Source organism: Camelus bactrianus, chromosome 10 (assembly GCF_048773025.1).
Source record: "Camelus bactrianus isolate YW-2024 breed Bactrian camel chromosome 10, ASM4877302v1, whole genome shotgun sequence".
Lineage (NCBI taxonomy): Eukaryota > Metazoa > Chordata > Mammalia > Artiodactyla > Camelidae > Camelus > Camelus bactrianus.
In genome coordinates this window covers 44,468,067-44,485,939 of record NC_133548.1, presented here as the reverse complement: position 1 = coordinate 44,485,939, position 17,873 = coordinate 44,468,067, and the positions used below count along the sequence as shown (strand labels likewise).

The 17,873-nt window shown below is 41.1% G+C and overlaps 1 protein-coding gene, 1 long non-coding RNA gene and 1 other non-coding gene across 3 annotated transcripts in view; 1 reads left to right on the top strand and 2 right to left on the bottom strand.

The window, feature by feature from the left end:
• Window positions 1-3,728: 3,728 nt before the first annotated feature.
• LOC123619629 (U6 spliceosomal RNA) lies at window positions 3,729-3,838 on the bottom strand. The gene has a single exon (XR_006728310.1). It is a non-coding gene; the product is annotated as a U6 spliceosomal RNA (small nuclear RNA).
• Window positions 3,839-4,877: 1,039 nt separating this feature from the next.
• MRPL17 (mitochondrial ribosomal protein L17) lies at window positions 4,878-6,328 on the bottom strand. Its single transcript, XM_010964949.3, has 3 exons — window positions 6,097-6,328; window positions 5,699-5,767; window positions 4,878-5,324 (listed from the first exon to the last, which is right to left on the bottom strand). Exons 1-3 carry the CDS (start codon window positions 6,268-6,270, stop codon window positions 5,058-5,060), a joined length of 510 nt encoding a protein of 169 aa, XP_010963251.1. The 5' UTR covers window positions 6,271-6,328; the 3' UTR covers window positions 4,878-5,057.
• Window positions 6,329-6,442: 114 nt separating this feature from the next.
• The window catches only part of LOC123619606 (uncharacterized), a 100,240-nt gene continuing 88,809 nt past the window's right edge, over window positions 6,443-17,873 (top strand). The window contains exons 1-4 of the long non-coding RNA XR_006728272.2: window positions 6,443-6,626; window positions 7,216-7,350; window positions 8,112-8,246; window positions 9,562-9,654. This is a non-coding gene — a long non-coding RNA (uncharacterized LOC123619606). The remainder of the gene's footprint in view (window positions 6,627-7,215; window positions 7,351-8,111; window positions 8,247-9,561; window positions 9,655-17,873) is intronic.

Here is a 17,873-nt window from a genome sequence, read left to right as displayed (position 1 = left end):
ACAGAGCTTTGAATGAAGAAGCACTTTCCTTGCTAAATCATTTGATAATTATTTTTTGAGTGTCTCCTATGCAAACACACTGTACTGGGTACTGTGATGAATTTTGCAGGTTCTCTTTCCTATCTGAAAGACAATTTCTCAGTCTCCTTCATAGATTCTGTATCCTGTCTGTCCCCTAATGTCTGACCTCAGCCTCCTTTCCCTCTGCGTACACACTCTGAGTCATCCCATCCATTTCCTTCGCTTTCATTGCCAAGAACTTCCAAATCGCTTTTCCCAGTGAAGAACTCTTTCCTAAACTCTACATGCTCCCAGGCATCTCAAACTCAGCACATACAAAACTGAACTATTTTTCCTTTCTTTTGTTCCTTCTGGGAGAAAAGGAAAAGCTAATTGTAGGAAAGCTTCTGAGACCATTTTAAGGAGAAGATATTAGAAATTAAGTCAGGACAATAGTATTGAGTTTTCAGGAACTTCTCTAGGTACAGCTTTTGTATTTTCATCTCCTTGAAGCGAATGGCAGTAAAACTTTAATGCTGTGTGTCCCATGCTTGGCTACATGGAGATGTGCCAAGGTATATGTGAAGCCACAGTGTAAACAAGGCTCATCTTCCTAGAGCATCAATTTTTACAGGTGTGTGTGTGTGTGTGTGTGCAATGTACGATATTAAACTTGTAAGAACTAAAAACATTAATTTAATATTAAACAGATATTGTAGAACAGAATGACAAAATGACAGAACAGTTGAAATTCCTTTCCTCAAAATACAAGCATATAGACCATTTTTATTATTAGGGCATCCCAAACTTAACTACCAAATTCACGTCTCTAATATCAGAGAGCTACAGTATGCCTCTGCATTTAAGGGCATAGAGAGGAAAGCCTTAAGGGTACTGTTGCCCAGTAGCGAACAATGGGGAATCAGCGTTGCAGGAAGTTCATTTTCAGATGAAGTAAGAGGAGACTGGGGAAGGGAGGAGTTAGTAAACCTAAAATGCAGAGCTAGGCTGAAGAACTTGGTGCAATGCATTGATTCAATTGACCTATACAGATGCCTATTACATCTCATGTCTTTTACTGGGCAGCACAAGGTTTTATTTAGTATGTCCTCTACCCTCAAGGAATTCACCAGCTAGTGAAGGGTGTTGAACAATGTAACTGTGGGACTGCTGCAATGAAAGATGTATCCTGTGAAACTGGATCACTGGAAAAGTCTCTAACTTATGCAGAATTCAGTGAATACTTCAGAGAAGAGGTTTCAGACCAGCTTTTGGCTACGTCTTGGAAAATGTAGAGCTATTTTCTGTCTGCAGGTTGATTAGAAATATTTCAGAAAATTGAAATATGAAATGTGTGGGAAATGAATTAGACATATGCTTACATTCTTGACTGTCATTATTAACACTTAAGTCCCTGGAAAGGAAGGAACCCATTTCTTCAGCCTTGGTATACTCTGCAGTGTAGCGTAGCTCTGTCCCTGCAGAGTACCATGTTGATGGTTTTGTAAAGCTCAGCCACAGAGCTGACTCTGTTGTAGACAACATGCAGCTTACTCCTCATTTAATAAACATATATTGAGCATATACTCAATCAGGTCCCATGGTAGGAAAAGAGTTATCCAGAAGAAATGAGTCCCATTTCCTAGTTTTGGGAGCTCAGTTCAGTGAAGGAGTCAGTGAAGCAGCCAGGCAATTGGTAGTATGGTGTGATGAATGCTTTGACAGGCATATGCCGTGAGGAGTATCACCGCACCCAGGAACGGACCTAGCCCCATTTGAAGGGTGATGCAGAGTTTGCAGAAGGCCTCAAAAAAGTGACCCTGAGTAGAGATCTGAATAACCTGTAGAAGGTAACTTGAAACGGGGCAAGCACTACAGTAGAGGCAACATCATGCACAAAGGTAGATATATTCAGAGAATAACAAGTTAGTTTCCTACGAAGGCTGGTAGCAAATATCTGTAGATGAGCCCGAGGGGTGGCTGAGAACAGGCCATAGCAGGTCTTTCTGCCACGACAGAAGCCAGGATTTTATCCAGCAAAGGCAACTGCGAATCTGTAAGGCTGACTGAGATCAGTGTTTTTCAAAAGCAGGTTGTAAAACATTAGTGAGTTGTAAAATCAATCTACTGGATTGGGACTATCATTTTAAAAAACTGAACTAGAAAATAGTAGACAATATTAGTGCACATGATATCTGTACAAGTAAATGCTCTGTGCTGCTTTTGTTTCATTACACCTATTTATGTCAATGTTATGTTCCAATGTAAAATGTTTTTTGACCTGTGGGTCATAGTAAAAGAATTTGGGGAAAACACTACCCTAAAGATTCAACAGTAGAAAATAAGATTACCTTTGGTAGCAATTAACAGAAAACCCAGGCATAAATGGGAATAATCACTAAAGATTATTACTGTATAGTACCTTTCAGTTGTTCTGACCTGCCACTCTCAGTGTCCTCTTTAGTCTAGAGCCAGTTCCCTGTGCTTATCAGAATAACATGTAATCTTACTCTTACTCAGCAGAGTAGAGCATGGATTCTCATGGCCTCAAATTAGTTAAGGCTTGTCCATCCCTGAACCCACCAACAGCAAGGGAATGGAAGTACCATGACTGCCTTAAACTTATCTGGGGTGGATGTTTGGGAATCAATCCACTGCAGGGAATTGTAACGCAACATGGTAAATCCAGTGTATTATGGAAATACTGTAGCCGCACCTAGGGTTACAAAGTAATGAACTTAGGTGTAGAAATGGTTACAGCAATCACCCCGGAGATGCTGAAAGTTTGTACACAAGGCAGGTAGGTAAAGGGGAGAGGGTTCTCTGGGTGATAGATGAATAAAAGGTGGTAAGGGGAGCTGTGCATAGGGAAACAGTCAAAATAAAGCCCTTCAAGGTTCTGGAGCATAGAACTAGAGGCAAAGGAAGAAGCTGGAACAATGAGCAGATGCCTACTCACTGAGGGGAGTCATGGTAAGGAATGTGGATTCTTTCCCCATAGGAAAAGAGCCACTGGAGATCAGCAAGCAGAGAATTAAGATAGCAGATTCCTATCACTATGGCTGCAGTGTGGAGGGAGGCAAGTTAGGAGGCTGTTGCAGTAATCTAGGATCGAGATGTCTAGGACTTCAGACTGGGAGAGAGGTGACTACAGATTTGAGAAACATTATGGAAATAAAATCAATATGACCTGCTGATTTGACTGTAGAAGATGAGTGTAAGGAAACAGTCCCTGACTTTTGTAGTTGTATCTCCTCTGGATATTGGGCTTACACTGTGTCACTGATCTGTTGAGGCTAGACTAAGTTTGTTATCTTTTGAGGGGAGTGGGCATAACTGTGAACCTTGGAGTGAAAAACTGGAACTTGAGACAAAGAACTTTTTTTCCCCCTTAATGGAGGCCCTGGGGATTGAACCTAGGACCTCATGTATGCCAAACATGCCTTCTACCACTGAGCTATGTACAACCCCTTAAGACAGAGAACTTCTCAAAGGAGGAATTCTAGTGTATCTGGACTCCTGTCTTGGGTGTTTGGAGTTTATTAAAGAGATGCATGCCTAGATGAACTCGAGGGTATGTTTCACCCATTTAGGTGAAAAAGCTACCATTTATAGGCCAGATTAGTAAAACTGTTATATTCTTATTTCCCTTGTGTCATCCCTGAGCCTTTATTAAATTTTATAGGATTCATGTACTCCTTTTTTAATTCAAAAATTTTTTTCATTTAAGAAATATGGAACGCTTGACGAATCTGTGGGTCATCCTTGCACAGGGGCCATGCTAATCTTTTCTGTATCATTCCAATTTTGGTATATGTGCTGTAAAAGAGATGAGAACCCTATTGGGAGATTAATCTCAGACTAGGGGAGCTGTCTGAAAATAGCACTGAAATAGCACAAGAATAGCTCTGTCACTGAAGCTAGTATCTACCTGCTAGACCAGTGACCCTCTCCACCCCAACTCTTATTATCTGAGATAATGGATCAAACACCCTCTGAAGGTCTGGCCTAAGATAAACCTCTTTTTCCCACTGTACTAGAGATATGGATCTGTCAGGCCCTGCTATCAAGTGTTCAGGCAGGCATGATAGCTCCAAGTCTTCCCATGACTACCACCTTAGTCAAGCCTCTGAGTGTGAGGGATGGGCAGCCTGGCTGGGCCAAGTCTGGCTTCAAAGTAACTAGTGCATGTAAAGGAGCTTCCTACTTCTCATATGCTCTGACCATTCTGAAGCCGGATTTCCCTTTTCCAAGTTCTCAGAGAGGCCCAGATTTGCCAACAATGAAAACTTCCAGGAAATCCCCAGAGGTTTAACTTCCTAATCTTCCTCCCACTTCAAGCCTCTCCTTCACCCCTCCAAGCCCACCCCTAGAGGAAGGAGCTTATCCTGGAGTCAACATCCTCTGCTGAATGCTTCCACTCCTCTGGCCAGTGTGATGGTACATCTGAGTTCCAGGTCCTCTCCTCTGAGGCCCATTCAGGGCTCGAGGGGTGCACATGAGGGTAATATGTGATCCTGCCTAGAAACAGAGGAATGGAACTTTGAAGGTTCCTAGGGTACCCGATTATTGCAGAAAATTCACTTCTAGATGTTCACTCTCCCACCCCCCGTTAGGAAGTAATCCTTCTCTAAGAAACCCTAGGGGCTTAGTCTCTATGTAGACATCAAAACACTTTTGGGGGCCAGATTGGAATTTTAGGATACATGCCCCATATAATGTGGCATTAAGAAAAACAAAACTGTGCTAACCCAACCCAACCCAGATTTAAGAGCCAGAAACACACAACATGGATTTACTGTCTTACAGAGACTGAATACTTGGATAGTTCTCATTCTCCAGAAATCCTCAGAGGAGAAAAAAAAAATCAGTTTACATATACTCATACAATGAATTTATCTATTATGCAAAGAGGGTTATCTGACTCCCAGAAGGTTCTGGGCTCCAACAAGATGGTCCATCTTACAACTCCTGCTCCAGTTCTTCTTAGAGATTAAAAGAGCTCCCAAGGCCTGTGATCATGGGCACTGATGAGGGCCACACACTCTTGGCTCCCGTTAAATCCCCTGTGTTTGAGTTGTGTGGGTGCTTGCTTCCTGGTCCTGCTGCAGTCCCTGAAGCAGCTGGTTTAGGAGTGTAAGGTTGCTGTCTCTGCGAGGCAGGGGCAGGGGTGGCAGACAGTTCCCTTTATACTCAATCACTGCCATTTTGGCCCGATCCTGCTGACTCCGATTTGGGATCTGCAGCATTCTTGTGTAGCCCCCATTCTGACCTTGGTACCGAGGGGCCAGTACTTGAAACAGCTTTGGGATCAAGTCTTTCTCCTAGAGGGGGAGAGTTATCCAGGAGAGAGAAGTCAGGCACCACCACAGAAACATTTAACTTTCAGCGCTCCCAAAGGCAGGGTGTACACACACACACACACACACACACGCACGCACGCACGCACACAACTCTGTCACCCACTGATATGGTAGAGTCAAAGTTGCAGAAGGGTTCATTTTACAGGCAGTTGTGCGGATTCAGATTCATATCGAATTCAACTAACTTAGGAAACACATTTCTAATTTAGTTCACAACATGTGTCCATAAGTGAGTGCCTTACAGCTTAATTCTGCCTAATTACCCTTCCTCTAACAATCCCCTCCTACTTAGGGAGCAAAGGATGAGATTTGGGAGGAAGACAGGATGCACTCACCGTGAGCCAGAAGTCAGCCATGCGCATGGCTCGTTCGTTGGTGTCTCCCAGCTTCCCATAGTCGATGAGCTGTGAAGACATAACATTACTGATCCAACCCGAGCAAAAAAGGAGGCGCCAATCCTACTCCTCTAATGCCTCACTGCAACCCATGCATTCCACTGGGAAAGCATCTCGTTAATTCAGGCCACCTCTAACTCCACAGCCCTAACCAGGCTTCCATTTGAAGGGCCGGAGGAGTGGGCTCAGCTCACGGTACCAGGGGAATCAGACTTCGGCTTACCAGGACAGCTCCAATTCTTGCCCCAATCCGGCCGGATCTCGCCCCCGTCAAGCCAGACTCGTGCAAGGAACCAGAGGGTCCCGCCCCTCACGCACCTGGCGGCCCCGATCCTCACCTTCTCGGCGTAGCCCCTCAGCTCGTCCACGCGCGCCCATGACGCCTCGATGCGTTCGTGTCGCACCAGTGCCGTAAGCAAGTTCTGCAACAGGTGGATGCGGGACTCGGGACCAAGGCCCAGGCGGCGGAATACGCGGCCGTGGGAGATGGCGGCGGCGACCGACAGCCGCATATTCTCGGTTACCTCCCGCCCCTACGAGGCCGGAACTGGAAACTCCAGGGAAGACGCAGTAGAGAGGCGGAGCTGAGAGGACGCATGCGCCGTAGGTAGGCGCGTGGTGGACGTGTTTGCGCATGTGTAACAGAGCCTGCCTCGTTGGCAGCCTGGGGGAGGGCGGAGCCGGGGCATCGACTTCTTCCAGCCGAGGCGAGCGGGGCGGGCTTTAGGCCTGCGAGCGCTCCCTGTCGGCTCGGGGGCCAGGCGCCCCCTGGTGTAGGGTGAGCCGGCCGTCGGCTTTCTCTGCTGCTGCGTCAGTCGTCCTGTGGCCTGAGGGCGTTGGGAAGCTCTGCCCGCAGCGGGCTCGGAAAGTGAGTACCTACCTGAGGGGAAAGGCGCCTGAGGGGTCGCGCTCCCACAGGCCCTGCCGCGCCCTGAGCCGCGGCCAGCCGGCGGGGGTGACACCCTGAGCCTGTCATTTTCTAACAAAATTATTTTCGGTAGTAATGGTGAAATGAATGGAATAACAATGATGAACAGAAAAGAAACGCAGATGGTAAGAATTTTCTTTCGTTGAAGTACATCCCAGTTCACGAAAAATTAGTTTACTCAGAGGAAAAGTAATGGATTAATACTTTAAAATTACATCACTGGTTTTTGTTTTAAAAGGGAAAAACGTACCTATGTATTTATGTGTTAAAGTCATGAACCTTATAGTTTCTGGTTTCGAGCCTTCGTGTCTGTCGATTTGCAATGACTTAGACAAAATTGATCCTTGTTCCAGATTTAAGTTGTCCCCCATTCCAAAAAAGAAATGCTAAGCCCCCTCTTCCTCATGCACACATACACCCCACACCAAACTGGACTTTATTTGATAGAGGCCTTGCAGGTGTAATTAATTAAGATGAAATCATACTGAACTAGGGTGGGCGCCTAATCCAAAATGACTGGTGTCCTTAGGAAAAGAACACCTGTGGACAGACAGAGACACACAGGGAGAACGACATGTGACTGAGAAGGCAGAGATCAGAGTCGTCCAGTTGCAAGCCAAGGATGGCCAAGGATTTTTGGCAAACATCGGAAGCTAAGAGCAAGGTATGGAACAGATTCTTTCCTAGATCCTTCAGAGAATGCATGACCTAGCTGACAGGCTGATTTTGGATTTCTAGCCTTAAGAACTATGAAACAAATTTCTTTTGTTTTAAGCTGTGCAGTTTGTGACATTTGGTTACCGAAGCCCTAGGCGTATACCCATGTCCCTTAGATACCATATTTAGGTTTGTCATTCTGTCTTCCTCTTAGGTGACCAGAGAACACTTATTGTTAATTTTAATTTTGAAAAGTTTCTTTTGTCTGGAGCAACATACATGCAAATAAGAAAAGTCTTAAACACATGGAAAAGTTGACAGAGATTTATACAAACCACACTTCACAGTAAATTTCAGAAGTTACAGTACTGTTCGTGTCTTGTTTCTTTGGGATCAATTCTTGCAGCTTTCAGTTATCTACACATTTCACTATAACATTGTCATCAGATAATTCTGTTGATATTTCTGTTGATAAAAACTTGGGAAAATGATCATTGACACTGGTGTTATTTGATTCATTATTTTAGAAGGAATGTCCACTTGGTGAAAACTTATATCAAACATCATCTTTTTAAATTTTGTTGGCTATATGAGATTGTCATCTCTTGTCTCTTCTGACAGTATTCAAACTCTGATTCTTTTTTCTATGTCAATTTCTTTACATTTTTGTTGTTGCATAGTTAATGGCTTTCTCTACAATTTCAGTGGTTTGGTGTTCAAAGATCAATTTAGAAACTTGGTATCTTACTGTATGTTGTTCTGTTACAGAAACAACAGGCCAGCCAAGAAACAAGCACCACTTGGAGGGTTGGAGTACTCAGATGTATTATGCTGGCCGGCTCCGAGCGGCTTCTGCTCTGAAGCTCTGAGCACCTCCAAGACGTGCGCATGAGGTTTTATAGGGTAAAGTACAAGCTTGGGGTATTCGGCCAATAGGCATGGAACAGCTTTAGCAGCATCATTATCACAAAAGTGGAGGCAGGGAGGCAGCAAACCAACATTCCAAAGCCAGATATATCTCTTTGAAAATCCAGCTGGCTAGTAAAAAAGATGAACAGCAAATCAACACTAATTAACTTAGATTTACAAGTTAGTCCAGCAGAACTCAGATCAGTATTCCATACTTAGATTTGTGAATTACCTTGTTAGCCCAGCCCAGCTTTTCTTTCACATTCTTAGACTTGTGAGTTATCTTGTTAGCCCAGCCCAGCTTTTCCTTCACAGTTCAAGGCTAATTCTGGCTAGCAAAATTATTTGCAGATTTTTTTTGTATGATTGACCTTCATCATCATCGTCATCATCATCATCATCATCATCATCATCATCATCATCATCAAAACCCACAGAAAAGAACAACCACAAACAACTAGCATTGTTTATTTTATATGAACAGTTTAAAAGCAGGGCTATGTTCTACCACAAGGGTTAAAATCATAAAATATACCTGAAGTGAGCTTGAAAAGTCAGAAATTCTTATGAATTTACTATGGAAAGTAATATATGTGGCTGAATCTGACAGTTAACTGATAGTTTTTCAAATTAACTTGCATGTAGAATAAAATATGTTAAGGTGGATTAGTTTTAAAAATTGAATTTGCTTACCCTTGTGTATTTAGATGTGTGTGGAATACCTGTATCTGTTAGTGAAAGTTATTTACTGTGATGGAGGGAGAAACAATATTACTGCTTATGGGCCCTTGACCCCAGTTAGTTATTCTTCCCATTGCATGCATCTGTCCACATGGCTAACTTTTAATATGTATATTTTTACATTATGCAAATTCTTAATCAGCCTGTCTTGTTTAGATGTATACATCATTATCTCTGACATTATTGTAACTACTGCATGATCAATAAGATTCCTAAAAGAAATTCTGCTTTTTAAAGAAAAATACCAGGCTCAGAGGGGTGACTTGTATCCCAGATTAGTAGGTGGTCACTCTATTTAAAGGATCTTTAAAACAAGTACATTTTTAATGAACTAAGGCGAATAAAGGCACAACTAAAAACTGTTGGAAAAAAGTGATAATTTGAAGCTAATGTATATTTTGTCATAACTCAACAGTAACCATATCAATTGTTTAGAACTTTGACTAACAAAAGATTCTTGTTTGAGGGTTATTGTATCACTAACACTATTTAGCATAGTCATGCAATGTGATAAAGATCAGACTGACTTTTATTTAGTTTTATTACTATTTAAATTTTTTTTTTACAGACAATTCACCTCCTTATGCTTGTATAGGGCCGGCTACTTCTACCTCCCAACTCTTGGTACCCACTGGCTCTGAGTGTCCAGCTGAGCCCCGAGGTAAGGTGCTCAGCCAGATCTGAGTGTTCTTGGTGGGTCAGGACTGGGAGTAACTCTGATAAGAGCCTGGGTTGAGCTTCTGAGATGTTGGTAGTGACTAAAGTTAGTTTGGCAGAGGTGAGGAAAGTGATCCCAAGCAATGTTTTGGAAAGCAGCTAAAGAAGAAAGAACCCTGTCTGTAGAGAAGTGTTGTACATAAGATTTGATAGCTTCTGTTGGGAGAAGGGAGTTGGACCTGCCCACCTGCAGAGAACCCCTGTGTGATGTTGTGATATAATAAGAAATGCATATTTGATCTTCAGTCCCAGTTCTTGACACAAAGTTCCTAAAGTCCTTGGAATTTCCTCAGTGATAGGGATGAAGGGGCATCTTTTGTTATTCATAAGTCCCTTACAGCCACGCCTGAGTTTATGCTCACAAGGTGACTCTTGGAGGATGGAGGCTAGTTACTAGAGGAACTAACCATGTGAATAGTGATTGGAGGGTTGAAGTTTTCAGCACCTCTCCCTCCCCCTCCTCTAGGGAAAGGAGAGTTTGGAGATTGACATAGTCACCAACAACTAATGATTTAATCAATCATGCCTTTATTAAAACCCCTAAATTGTAGGGTTTGGAGAGCTTCTGGGTTGGTGAACACATGGTGGTACTAGGAGGTTTAGCATGCCCAGGGAGGAGCTCTGCACCCCATACGCTGCCCTATGCATCTCATACGTTTGGCCGTTCCTGAGTTGTGTCTTTGTATAAAGTGAAGAGCATGAACTCAGATCAGTATTTGTAGCCAGTTGTTTGGAAGTACAGGTGACAACTTGGGTCTTGCAATTGGCATCTGAAGTAGGGGACTGAGCCCTTAATCTGTGGGGTCTGCACTATTACTAGGCAGTCAGTATCAGAATTGAATTGTAGGACACCCAGTTGGTGTCCACAGAGAATAGGAGAATTGCTTTGCTGTCAGAAGCATTGTAAATGGAGAAACAAGCTTTTCCCTTTACTATGAATGACTGCATCCTATTTTAGCTGATTCCTCCATGAGCAATGTCTGGGAGCCAGTACAGGGATCTCAGCAAGTATTCAATCAGGGATTTACTGATGATGGTGAGAAACAATTGTTGATTGGACCCCACGCCAACTTTTGGTTTGATCCCTAGAATCCTGAATATCCAGAAATATCATAGGGACTTTTTCATTCTTTAATTTTTTTGTTTTGTTTTTTACTCTGAGGTCAGGGTCTTAACACTTCTCTGGATCCAGTATTCTGGGAAACATACTGGACAAAGACATAGCCTCTCTCAGTATCAGGTGGAATTGTGATCATATTGGGCTCAGTTAAAATGCGCTTCCCACATTTGAATCATTAGGATATTGAAGAAAACAATCAAACACATCCCAAATAGAAACAAGGAACCTTATAAGCAGTTGAATTTAGGAAAATAAGTTCCTTATCTATATGCAAGTAAAGTTGAGGTGGTCCAGGGCTGTAGAGGGACATGGTGTTTGGGTTGAAATCAGCATAACCCTTTATGGTGACATTTTCCTCTGGAAACAATGATTAGCTAATTCCAACTTGGCTTACTCTCTTCATGGGTGTTCTTTTCCCTCCCTGCTTCATTTCCTTGTATTATTAGTGAAATAAACTGCCTTCTGCTGAAATTATAAGGTCTTTCAAGGTCAGAGAGTGCCTCTGATTTATGCATCCTATCTCGTCTTCCTCTCCTCTACCTCCAACGTAGTACTCTGCTTTTTTTCCTTAAAGTCTTTCAATACAAGTTTGTAAAAAAGAGAACTTTGATTATGTATATATGTATGTATGTATGTATGTATGTATGTATGTATGTATGTATTTTGGTTTTGTGTCCTTTGATGATTTCACCTTTGTCATCTTTACTTGGAACAATTGTTTGTCCTCCCCTTTCTCTTTCATTTGATAGATATTTGTTGAGAATTTACTATATGACTAGGTACATTGCTTATTAGCTACCTTTCATGACACATCAACACAAAATATCTCACTAATTGTGCCTCTGCACAATACATCCCTTTCTCTGTGACGTTTTGGTACTGACTCTGAATTATTAAAAAGATTTCTCTATCCTATTTCTTCTTATAAACCTGAACTCAGACATGTCACTAACAGTACTGTTTTCAAAGCATCTGACTTGCTTTTGCTTTGGGTCTTTCTCTCACCCTAGCTGACATATTTCTTCATCACTGGGAACTGGTTCGTTGTTTTATTCCCTATCTACTTATCTTAGAAACTCTTGAATCAGGTAAAAGTTGGACAATTGACCCATTAGAGGAGACAGTGGGTGTAAACTTGATCAGTTTGGAAGGAGTCTTGCTGAGTATCCAGTCCAAGGGTTTTTAACCTTTCTGTGCCTTTTGACCAAGACTGACGAATCCCATACTTCTGAAAATGTTTTTAAATGTGTAAAATAAATTAAAAAGTACTACAAAGGAAGTTAATTATAGTGAAACACATCAAAATATTTTAAAAATGCTCCAAATTGGTGACATTGTAATATGTGTTTTAAACTAATGTTAGCAGATAGAGAGACCCCTAAATTAGGAGGACCACCGAAGCGTGGGTCCTTGCTACCAACTGTGAAAGTGATACAGGAAAATGGGGTGCGAGATGATGATCGTGTCCCAGGTCTTGGTTGAGTCCCTGGGACATGCCCTACCAAGTGAGGGTCCTTGGCATCCCCACAGGAAAGAATTGAACAGCAATCCATAGTTGGGTAAAAGCAGATTTATTCAGAGAGATGTACACTCCATAGACAGAGTGCAGGCCATCTCAGAAGGCAAGAGAAAGGCCATGAGGTTCGGTGTTGCTAGTTTTTATGGGCTCAGTAACTTCATATGCTAAAAAGAGAAAAGATTATTCCAACTACTTTGGGGAGGGTCTGGGATTCCCAGGAATTGGGCCACTGCCCACTTTTTGACTTTTCATGGTTAGCGTTGGAACTGCCATGGCGCCTGTGGGAGTGCCATTTACCATGCTGATGTATTACTGTGAACATACAATGAAGCTCCAGGTCTACTGGAAGTCAATCTCCTGCCATCTTGGGCCTCAAGATCTACTGGGAGTTGAATTTTCCAACCATCTTTGTGCTAATCGCTGTGTCATTCCTTTAATGGCTGTGCCCTGCCCCCTTCCCTCCTGTCTCAAAAAAATTCACACAGCAGAGGCAGAAGGATGAAGTAAATAGCTGCTTTATTGCTCAGAAGGGGAAATGGAAGGAAAATGCTTGAGGAGAGAGAAGGAAAGAAAGGCAGTCAAGCTGGGAAAGGAAGCACTGGAGCGGGGACCTGTCAGCCAGGATGGCTGATAGAGACAGCTCCAGCTCCCCATCCGGCTGCGGGGTCTTTTGTTAGAAAACTCTGCTGTTGTTATCTTCATTTCAGTGGTGGTGTTAATAATTTTCTGCTACAGGCTCCTTCCTCCCTCTGAGAACAAAGGAAGAGATACTGAGGTATGTCCCTGGATTTTAAGGAGCCAGCTGTGGGGTAGGAGAAATGTCCTGCCTTTTTATCAGTTGAGCAGTTTTAACCAGAATGCCTGCAATCTAGTGGATCCAGCATCCCCCACCCCTCTAAAAAACAAAACAGACACCCCCTCAAACGAAAAACTGTCTCTAAAGATTTTGTTCAGCCATGAAAGTTTTAAAGGGAAATAGGAAAGTAATCTCAGTTAATCGTGGAGATGGGTGGTCAGAGTTGTTGCCATCCCCCAATGCTTGCAGGCTTGTCCTAAGCAACTGCCTGAGCCTACTCCTCTATGACTTAGAGAGGCTTGGGAGACTTCAGCTTTTCTATAAACAAGAGGCAGGGGTTGGGTAGGAGCACAGGGTCCTGTTCAGTATCACTAATACATTAAATAAGAAAATCTAGTGGTAGGTTTAATAAGTATCATAATTTTCAAAGTAGTGATGAATATACATGATATTTTGAGGTGTTTACAACACTTGTAATGTGATATGAAAATACCTGTATTTTCTGCTAATACTACTGGGGTTTTCTGCCTACATACAAGTTGAAAAAAATTGCTACATTTCAGTAATAGTTCAGTGAAAATAAAGGCATTTTTTCCCCCATCCAAGTTCATGGACCCCCTTAATTTTATTCATTGATCCCTTGGGTGTCTGTGGCCTTCAGCTTAAGAACACTTGATTTATTCTGCAGGTGAGGAAGCTGAGGAGGGCCTCTGTGAAAAAAGTGAGGAGATTTCTACTCTTGGAAAAAGAAGAACAACATTTGAATTCCAGTGTAGCTCTGAAATGAGTATCAAGTCAGTACTTCCATTCCGACCCTCAGTTTCTTTCCTTATTCAGTTAGTATGTCTTGAAACTTACTATGTACCAAGCACTGGCCTAGGCTCTAGGGACTCACTGGTTAACCTTACAAGGATAGTAGATGTCCTTATAAGGTATATAATCTGGTGAGGAGTTAAACATCAAACAAACACGAAGAAGTGTGTTTACATGTTTACAAAGGGACAGTATGGGTTTTTGTGGTAATCTATAATAGTAGAAATTCAAATTAGCTTGGTAGGTCAGGGAGGATGTTTGTATAAGCTGGGACCTGAAAGATACCAGGAGCCTGTGTCAACTGAAATAAAATGCACAACCTAGAAGATGAGAGTTACATTTTATTCGGCAGACTTCCTGAAGATTCGAGCCTGGGACATAGCCTCAGATTGCTCTAAGAGACTGTTGGACTCAGGCAAGGGAGAAGCCAGGATATATAGGAGTTTTTTTGCAATGAAGACCAGGTAGTCAGAACATAAAAATATTAATTAAAGAAAATCAAATATCTCAAGTTACGGAATTTAGCACTTTTCTGTATATGGGAAGGTGCAAAGGTCTGGGCTCATTGAAATCATTCCTTTGATATGCATGTATCTATCTAGGGCAAGTATCCTGTTCTTCTGCACCCTGAGTTCCCTCAAGTGCGCAGTTGGGGGTAGCTGCAGAGGTCAGGCAGCCTGCTTCTCTGCATCTTGAGTTCCCTCTGCTCACTGTGAGAGGTAGGTGGCAGTAGTGGCTGATGACTTGATGGCCACAGCATTCTTTGTTTACTGATATGTTGGCAATATTTTTCATTCACACTATCTAGCTGAAAAAGTAGAGGAAGGGTGTTCTGAGTGAAAGGAATGGCATATTTGAAGACCCAGAGGAAAAAGAGCATGGGGCATTTCTGAGATGGAGGCATTCACTGTGGTGGAGAAGAAAGAGTGCATGGAAAGTAGGGAGCGTTGAGTCTGGAATGACGCACAGGACTGATTGTGAATGGGTATATGATTCATTTAAATAATTTTAGGTTTTGCGTTAAAATGCAGTAGGAAGCCACTGTAATGTTTTAGGTAATGACAAGATCAGATTTGCATTTTAAATAGATCTCTTTAGCTTAGTTTGTGGAAAATGGATGGAAGGAGCAAGAGCAGATTCAGAGAAATCAGTTAAGAAGCTCTTGTGGTAGCATAGGTAAGAAGATGGTGGTTTGGAAGAGGTGGGGATTCATGTATTCCCTCAACAAATATTTATTGAATATTTGCAAGATCTTGACAGAAAACGTCTGGCACATTCAAATTATGAAAGATGTTGGTTGGATTTACAAAAATGAACAAATGACATCAGGGCTAGCAATACTTGTGCCATTACCACATTTAGGCTTGAAGGGGCAAGGGTGGAGAGCAATTCCTGGAAGCTGGAGAGGGGAGCTGTGTGGTGGGATTGATACGCGGGGAGGGAGAGATATGAGGAGAGGAGGGTTGATGCACAGGAAAGACCTGGGGAACCAGTAACCAAACTAACTCTCCTTTCTCCTTAACACAAGAAATGAACAAAACCATACCAAGTCCTGGATTCATAGAGTGTATATTCTAGGAAAGCTATTTTAAATAAGGTAGGCACACCCCTGATGATATACAGTGACTTTGCAGGAGATACACATGTATATATAATTTTAAGGTAGTTTCGGCCAGGTCCCGAACTTCCATGTGTCTCTTTTCTAAAATTGATCTGGCAAGAACATGTCTGTAGTAGAAATAGCATATTGCTGCTTCTTCTCCACATCACTTTCACATTGACTTTTCTCTCATTTAAAAAAATTTATCTATTTCTCTATTTATTTATTTTTGAATTAGAGTTTTATTGATTTTTTATTGAAATATAGCTGATATGCAATATTATGTTAATTTTAGATATACAGCATAGTGATTTGACATTTAAATACATTATGAAGTGATCACCATGATAATTCTAGTAATCATATGTTCACATACAAAGTTATGTACTATTGACAATATTGTTATAGTACTATTGACGATACTGTTTATGCTGTATAATACTTCCCTGTTACTTATTTACTTTCTAACTGGAAGTTTATACTTCTTAATTCCTTTTACCTATTTTTACATCCCCCACCCCCTCCTGTCTGGCAACCAGCCATTTGTTCTCTGTATCTATGAGTGGTTTTGTTTTGTTTCATAGTTTTTTTTTTAGGTTCCGCATGTAAGTGAGCTCATATGATACTTGTTTTTCTTTGTCTGACTTACTTCACTTAGCATAATACCCTCTAGATTCATCCCTATTTTTGCAATGGCAAGGTTTCATTCATTTTTATGGCTAATATTCCATTATATATATAAATATCACATTTTCTTTATACATTCATCTGTCATTTAGATTGCTTCCATATCTTGGCTGTTATAAATAATGCTGCAGTGAATATAGAGATGTATATATATTTAAAATTTTTTGTTTTTGTTTTCTTTGATAAATAACCAGAAGTAAAATTGCTGGATTGTACGGTAGTTTTATTTTAAATTTTTTGAGTCCATACTGTGGCTGTACCAGTTTACAGTTTCACCAACAGTACACAAGCGTTCTTTTTTCTCCGTTTCCTTACTGATACTTGTTATTTGTTGTTTTTTTGGTGATAGCTATTCCAGCAGGTGTGAGGTGATATCTCATTATGGCTTTGATTTTTATTTCCCTGATGATTAGTGATGTCTACATGTACTCTTTGGAAAAATACCTATTGAAGTCCTCTGCCAATTTTTAAATTGGGTTTTTTAATATTGAGTGGTATGAGTTCTTCATATATTTTGGATATTAACTCCTTATCAGATATGTTATATGCAAATATCTTCTCCTACCTAATAGGCTGCCTTTTTGATTGTTGATGGCTTCTTTCACTGTGCAAAAGCTTTATTTTGATGTGGTCCCATTTATTTATTTTTGCTTTTGTCTCCCTTTTCCTGGAGAGACAGATCCAAAAAAATATATTGCTAAGAGCATACTACCTGTGTTTCCTTCTAGAAGTTTCATTTCTTACATTTAAGTCTTAAATCTATTTTGAGTTTATTTTTGTATATACTACAAGAAACAGATCTAGATTCATTCTTTTGTATGTAGCTGTCCAGTTTTCCCAACACTGTTTATTGAAAGGACTTTCTTTTTTTATTGTGTATTCTTGCTTCCTTTGTTATAGATTAATGGACTACATCAGCATGGGTTATTTTTTGGGCTGACCACAGTTGATGCCTGACCAATGTGGGATTGAGGGGCACTGACCCTCCACACAGTCAAAAGTTTGTTTATAAATTATAATCAGCCCTCTGAAACTTGATGCCTCTGTATCTGTAGTTCCACATCCATAGATTTAACCAATACAAGATTGCATAGTACTGTACTATTTATAATTGAAAAAATATGCACATAAGTAGACCCAAACGGTTCAAACCCACATTGTTCAAAGGTCAGCTGTATTCTGTTCCATTGATCTATGTGTGTTTTTGTGCCAATACCATACCGTTTTGATCACTGTAGCTTCATAGTATAGTTTGAAATCAGGGAGCATGATATCTCTAGCTTTGTTCTTCTTTCTTAAGATTGTTTTGGCTTTTTTGGGTCTTTTGTGGTTCCATACACATTTTGGGATTATTTGTTCTGGTCCTGTGAAATATTCCATTAGTATTTTAATAGGGATTGCATTGAATCTGTAGATTGCCTTGCTTAGTATGGACATTTTAACAATATTAATTCTTCCAACCCATGTGATTGATATGTCTTTCTATTTGTTTGTGTTATCTTCAATTTCTTTTACCGGTGTTTTATAGTTTTCAGAGTACATGTCTTTTATCTCTTTGGTTAGAATTATTCCTAGTACGTTATTCTTATGATTCAGTTGTAAAGGGGATTGTGTTCTTAATTTCTCTT